This window comes from Nannospalax galili, unplaced genomic scaffold (assembly GCF_000622305.1).
Source record: "Nannospalax galili isolate Female #2095 unplaced genomic scaffold, S.galili_v1.0 scaffold188, whole genome shotgun sequence".
NCBI lineage: Eukaryota > Metazoa > Chordata > Mammalia > Rodentia > Spalacidae > Nannospalax > Nannospalax galili.
Genome location: NW_008360325.1, coordinates 2170075 through 2177272, shown reverse-complemented (window position 1 = coordinate 2177272; position 7198 = coordinate 2170075). Strand labels below are relative to the sequence as shown.

The window sequence follows — 7198 nt, the reverse complement described above, 5'->3', positions numbered from 1 at the left end:
TCCAGGGCAGCTGGGGGCAAAGGGGGGCCCCTTTCCAAAAAGACCAAAAAAAAAAAAAAGAAATTCAGGAGAGAGGCTGGAGAGACAGCTTAGTGGTTAAGAGCACTGGCTGCTCTGGTAGAGGACCCAGGTTCAGTTACTTGCACACGATATACTTACATGCATGCAAAACATTTCATACACAAAGTTTTAAAAAAATTTTTTATATATATTATTTTTTATTCTATGTCTATGAGTATATTGCCTGCATGTATGTGAGTGTACCTGTGTCATGCAATGCCAGGGAGGTTAGAAGAGGGCTTCAGATTCCCCTAGAACTGGAGTTAAGGATGGTTCATAGCTGCCATGTGGGTGCTGGGAATTGTACCCAGGTCCTCTGCAAGAGCAGTCTGTGCTCTTAACCGCTGAGCCATCTCTCCAGCCCCCAAAATAAAATATTTTTAAAAATTAAATTTTAAAGCCGGGCGTGGTGGCGCACGCCTTTAATCCCAGCATTTGGGAGGCAGAGTCCAGCCTGGTCTCCCTAGTGAGTTCCAGGACGGCTAGAGCTACAAGGAGACCCTGTCGCAAAAAAGACAAAAAAAAAAAAAAATTTTTTTTAATTTCAAGAAGTGTTTACAATAAAGCCAGGAGTGGTGATGCATACCTTTAATCCCAGTACCCAAGAGGCAGATGCGGATGCAAGCGGATCTCTGTGAGATCGAGGCCAGCCTGGTCTACATAGTGAGTCCCAGGCCAACTGTGGCTGTAGGGAGACCCTGTCCCAAAAAGACCAGAAACAAAACAAAACAAAAATTTTTTTTCATAATAAAATTTCAGCTTAACAACTTTTAAAAACCAAAAATTGGGTCTGGGAAGATGGCCCAGCAGTTAAGAGCACTGGTTGCTCTTGCATAGGACCTGGGTTCCATGCCCAGCATCCACATGGTGGCTTAGAACCGTCCATAGTTGCAGGTGCAGGTGTTCTGACGCCCTCTTCTGGCTTCCACCAGCATTGCATGCACACTCATAAGAATAAATCATTTTTAATTCAGGAGGGGGCTGGCTCAGCCGGTGGAACACTTGTATGCAAGCTTGAGGAGCAGAGTTCAGATCCCTAGACTCCCATAAATGCCAGGTGGATGTGGCAGCCTCCTGTAATCCCAGCCAGTAGAGTGAGCTCCAGGCTCAGGGAGACACCGCTAACATAGAAGGTGGAGAGCATCAAGGAGGACCCAGCGTCAGCTTCTCACCACCACACACATAACATATCAGGTACTTGTGTGCCCACACATGTGAACGCATAGATACATCCCAGCACACATGTACATACACACACAAAGAAATTCAGCAGAATCTCTGGAATGATAGAGTTGCACAGAGACAAGGGCTCAGCTTTGAAAGGAACCAAAGTCAACTTCCAGCTAGAAAACTTTCTACAGTTAATCTAAAACCTAGGACCTTAAAGACAAAAGTCAGTTGACCAAAGTCAATGAAATGACCTTATGACAAGTTTAAAAACTGGATTGTTTGTTTGTTTGTTTTTTAGACAGGGTCTCCTTGTTACCCCAGATGGCCTGGAACTCAAAATGTAGTGAGGCTAGCCTGGAACTCACAGACATCCACCTGTCTCTGCCTCCAGAGTGCTGTTATTAAAGGCGTGCATCACCATGCCCAGCTTTAAAAGCTAGATTTTCAAGACCGAGAACCTAACTACAGTTGTACTGGAGCCTTGGTCAATAAGTGGTTCCCAGCTAGTTGGTTGGCTGTGTTTATCTATTTGGATTTCTTCTACTCTTCCATAAACAGAACTTGAGCTGTGCTGATTCTAGCACTTGCCCGTCTCAAAGGGGCTCCCATCCTCAGTCACAGCCCCTGTGTTCCTTTACCCTTGGCTGCCCCAAGGCCTGGCACCAAATATGTGTTAACACAGGGAAGGGCTATGGATGTAGCTCAGTAGTAGAGTGCTTGCCTAGCACATGCAAGGTCCTGGGTTCCATCCCCATCTCTGTAAGAAAACAAGAATTCTTAACCAAGTGGCGTAGCTCGTGGTCATAATCCCAGCCCTCAGGAGGCTTAGTCAGGAGAATCTTAAATTTGAGGCCAGCCTAAGCTATATATAGCAAGTCATAATTTAAAAAGGGGAAAAAAAGCAAGATTCCATTCTCCAGACTTCCTTGGAAGGTGGTGGCACGGAACACATTACAGGAAGTGTGTTCTTTCATTGGTTCAAATGGCACTTCCTGGGAAGTGTTTCACTTATTTTCTGATTGGTATTACCTTGTAACAGGTCTAGTTGGCTAATTGTTGAACAAAAGGAGTTAATAGAAAAGCTAGGCGTGGTGACACACATGTAATCCAGCACTCTTGAGACTCAGACAGGAGACGTGAAGCAAATTTGAGGCCAGCCTGGGCTAAATAGCAAAAAAAAAAAAAATCTCAAAAAAAAATTCTTAAAAATTTCTGATATAACCCTAATGTTAATATTTTTCCCAGTTGTGTGCCCACACATGTGAACACGTAGATACATCACAGCACACATGTATGTACACACACAAAGTTATACGAGTTATATTAATTACTCATTCTAATCTCCCAAAGGGTCACCAAAAAAATTGTTTTATTTCCTTGGGTTGATTAGTTGTTGGTGGTAAGTATGAAAGGTATCTCTTGATTTTTATGAGTCTTTGAAGGGTCTTTTCAGCTATTGGATCTGTCACAAACCAATAGGGAAAGAATTCTCTGTTGAGCATCATCCTGGGGCACTTCCCGGAGAGTAGCGCCGGCCTCAGGGCAGGTAGCAGTCCTGGGGCAGCACCTCAGCTGATCACTGAGGACTCCTGGAACCCAGCAGCTTTCTGTGCTGAAGTGCTTTGCTAACACTCTTTCTCCCTCCCTTTCAGCTGGCGTACTGTGTCGTGCAGTTTTTAGAGAAGGACAGCACCCTCACTGAACCAGTAAGTTGCTCTCTCTGGGGTCCTGACTACTGGCTGCACGTTTCCTTAGCTGTGTCCTAGCTGAATGCAAACATGGCACATCCATTTCACCACATTATGCTTTGTCATCTTCAGTGGCAGTACTGACACAGGCTGGACGTTTCAGTTGCAAGTTCAGTGATGACTTTAGGTGACGAGCTTCCCGCTGTGTCCTGTACCGTGCTTTACTCCTTGGAGCTCAGCCACTCCAGGTGCAGTTCAGTGTTCCACATCCGACTCAGGTACAGGCATCGCAGTGAGAACCTGAGACACTGGTTGTGCTAAAGAGGTTCAGTTACCCTGGAGGTTCTTTCCAAGTTAGTGTAACTTGTTCTAGTCTTTGACTAACAAGTGAATGCTAGATTGCTGTGTTTTGGGTTTAGAGTTCAAATTTTCTTTATTATAAAAAAAAGCCAGACATGGTGGCTCACACCTTTAGTTTCAGCACTAAGGCAGAGGCAGGTGGATCTCTGTGAGTTCAAGGCCAGCCTGGTCTACATAGTGAGTTCCAGGCCAGCTGGGGCTACAGGGAGACCCTGTCTCAAAAGACTCCCCCCTCCCCCAAAAAATTAGAAATTGATCCCCGGCAACTTTACTAAAAATCAGTCAATCAATAAATGACTTATTGTAGCCAATATTAACAAAGACTTGTTAGTTGCAAAGTTAAGCATTTGAGTTCATGTTTTAAACAACTTAAGTAAAATACAGTTTATATCCCATGTAGTTCACCCACTTAAAGTGTATAGTTTAAGTCAGGCATAGCGACTCTGGAGGCTGAGACAAAAGGATTGCCATGAGTTTGCGGTTAGCCTGGGCTATGTAGCAAGAGTCCTAGCCCACTGCCCCTTTTCTTCTCAGAAACCAAAGGGAAAAACCACATAGGAAGAAAAGTCTATCAAGTTTTCTCTTATGATTCCTGCTACTTTTTAGTGAGTAAAGAATTCACCAAATGTCGCTCCCCATTTGCCAGACAAGGGCTTCTCCTACCCAAAGCATCCCCCTGCTGGGCTCATCCCAGCGTGACCCCAGTCCTGCTTGGCCTGGACACTCTGCCCTCATCCACCTGAGAGTAACAGAACCACAGGTGACATTGTGGATGTTTCAGTCCCACTAATGCAGTGATCATGAAGGACCAGCAACTTTTCAAGCAGTGAGTTCACTGTAGTCATGAGCAAGATGACAAGAGATCATATGCTCCTTCTCCATAAACATCATGTGCCAGGCTCTGGCTGGGCCCAGTACAAACAAGCTGCAAACCACACACCCAGCCTGACACATTGGCCCAGAGAAGCTTTGTGTTGTAGCTCCTGCAGACAGATGATGTGATGACTTTGTGTTGTAGCTCCTGCAGACAGATGATGTGATGTGACTGTGCAGCTATAGAAAACAGAGTTAATTCTCATCATATTAAAAGCATACAGACCTGTTACACAAATTTCTTCCTTTGGAATTCACATTTTGAGAACATACAAAGGTCATTTTCTTTGACTTCATCAGTGAACACTTGTCTTCAGGGTCCAAGCATAGACACAAAGGTGTGTGTCCCCTGGGCACACATGCCTGCCTCCCATGCTGCCCCACAGCAGCTCATGGAGTTGTAATTCCAGGCACAGAACTACTTTTCTTTTAAATTTTTATTTATTTGTTTTTATCGTATATGTTTGAATGTTTTACTTGCATGTATGTAAGTACACCTGTGTCATGCAGTGCCCATAGAGGCTAGAAGAGGGTGTTGGATCCCCTGGAACTGGAGTTATAAAAAGTTGTTTGCCACCATGTAGATGCTGGAAACCGAGCCCAGGTTCCCTGCAAGAGCAGCCAGTACCCCTAACCACTAAACAGTTTCTCCAGTCTCAGAACTGCTTTTTTTAAAAATGTAAGTTATTGCCAGGTGTAGTGGTGCAGCCTGTAGTCCCAGCACTCGGGAGGCAGAGGCAGGTGGATCTCTGTGAGTTCAAGGCCAGCCTGGTCTACATAGTGAGTTTCAGGACAGCTGGGGCTACAGGGAGACCCTGTTTTAAGAGTGAGTTATGTTAAGTTAGTTACTTTTCTCACCGCTATAACCAAATACCTGACAAGAAGCAACTTAAGGAAGGGAAGATTTAGCGTGGCTCATGCTTTGACAGGGTAGTCTGGGGTGGCGGGAAGACTCAGAGTACATGACTGTAGGAACATGTAGCTTGGACTCCTACATATGAACACACCAGAGGCAGAGAACAGGGAATGTCGGTGCCCAGCTGCCCTTCTCCTTCCCTCTTCACTCAGCCCAGTCCTCCAGCCATGAGATGTGCCACCCAACTTAGGGCAGGAGGTGTTTCTTTCTCTTTTTTTTTAATATTTTACTTATTTTTTAATTTTTATTATTTTTTTTATGTGTATGCGTGTATTGCCTGCATGTAGGTAAGTGCACCTGTGTCATGCAATGCCCTCGAAGGTCAGAAAGGCTGTCAGATCCCCTGGGACTGCAGTTATGGACAGTTGTTAGCTGCCATGTGGGTGCTGGGATTCAAACCCGGGTCTTCTGCAAGAACAACCAGTGTTCTTAACCGCTGAGCCACCTCTCCAGCCCAAGGAAGTGTCTTATTCCAATCAAGTTGACAGTGGAAATTACCCATCACAACTGTCCACTTAAAGATTGTAGTTTGAGGGGCTGGAGAGATGGCTCAGTGGTTAAGAGCACTGGCTGCTCTTGCAGAGAACCAGGTGTGATTCCCAGCACCCACATGGTGGCTGACAACCATCCATAACTCCAGTTCCAGGGGATCCAGTGCTCTCTTCTGACCTTTGAGGGCATTGCACAACACGGGTGCACTTACCTACATGCAGGCAGAACACTCATACACATAAAATTAAAAAAGATAAAATATTTTTTAAAAGATTGCAGGGGTTTTTTGTTTCTGGTTTTTTTTTTTTTTTTTTTTTTTTTTTGTCGTTTTGAGACAGGGTCTCCCTGTAAGCCCCAGCTGTCCTGGAACTCACTATATAGACCAGGCTGGCCTCGAACTCACAGAGAGCCATCTGCCTCTGCCTCCCAAGTGCTGGGATTAAAGGTGTGCACCACCACACCTGGCAAAAGATTGCAGTTTTATATAGGCCATTTGTTCACATACTTGAACCCTATAATTGATATTTTCCATGAATTCAAAAGCTTTCTGGGCACAGTGAATATGTTTACTATTGTAAGAATACAGGCTCACTGCTGTCTGTTTTCACCTGCCCGTCTCCAGCAAATGGAGTTTCCTGTGGATCCTGGTAGCAGCTGCTCTTCCTCCTGAGTGCACCAAGACAGATTCCCAAAGACTCAAGGCCAGATTACTGACATGCACCAGGGCTGGCCAGCCTTTTGGGAGCAGGCAGCAAGAACCCAGTGCCTTGAGCTGCAGCCAGCAGCACAATGCTGTTTGCATCCCTTCTGCAGAATCCTGCCCCACTCTCACAGCCCAGAAAACTGGGTGCTGCTCACAGTAGCTCCAAAGAGCAGCCAGTGTGAGAGCCTGACTCAGAAACCACGGCTTTTGCCTCATCGGTGGCACTGTGCTGCTCAGAAAGCAGCACATTTCTCCTCCTGAACCCACCTGACAAGGGAGGAGCTGTGCTTACAAAGGGCCCTCTGTCTCCTGTGCTCTTCGCAGTGGCTCCTATTCAAGTGGGTACTCGAGGAATGTCTTTTAAATAGCATTGAGCTAAAAGTAGGAAAATCATTGACTGGTACTCTCTTAGAAATAAGTCCTTTGAAGACAGTTGTAGAATTTTATGTCCGATTTTAAAGCTAAGAGAACTTGTGAAATGAATTTCGGAGTTTCATAATATGTAAAAGAAAAGATTTCCCTGGAGCCTAAGTATTCAAAGCAGAATTGTTATAAGTGAATATTTTTCAAATGTCCACTTTGCCTTATACCCTTGTAATGGTGAAGAGTAGCTTGCTAACAGGGAGTTTCTGAGCTGTATATGACACTCAAAAACCCCCAGCCTGTCCCGAGGTGCCACACATGGTCTCCTCGGCAGTGTTGATCCTGGTATGGGAGCTGCAGTACTGGCTCTAGGGTGTTGCCGTGGCTGTTAGTGGTAGAGGCCCAGCCTAGCACTGCTGCCTGCAACCTGAGGACTACCCCCTTGGGAAGGTAAAGCCAGACCCTAATTATGCTGCAGAAAATAATTTCAGGACAACTCAGAGTGATAGCCAAGTTTATTAAGTAAAGAGAAATGATATTGCATACTTTATATTTAATTGTGGTAATGAAAGA

The 7198-nt window shown here is 45.2% G+C and overlaps 1 protein-coding gene across 4 annotated transcripts in view; it reads left to right on the top strand.

Annotated features, from left to right (window-relative positions):
• Ppp2r5c (protein phosphatase 2 regulatory subunit B'gamma) overlaps positions 1-7198 on the top strand; it is a 111270-nt gene that overhangs the window by 76508 nt on the left and 27564 nt on the right. For all 4 annotated transcript variants that reach the window (XM_008825604.3, XM_008825601.3, XM_008825602.3 and 1 more), the window contains one exon: positions 2883-2936. In XM_008825604.3, coding sequence (XP_008823826.1) covers positions 2883-2936 — 54 coding nt within the window. The remainder of the gene's footprint in view (positions 1-2882; positions 2937-7198) is intronic.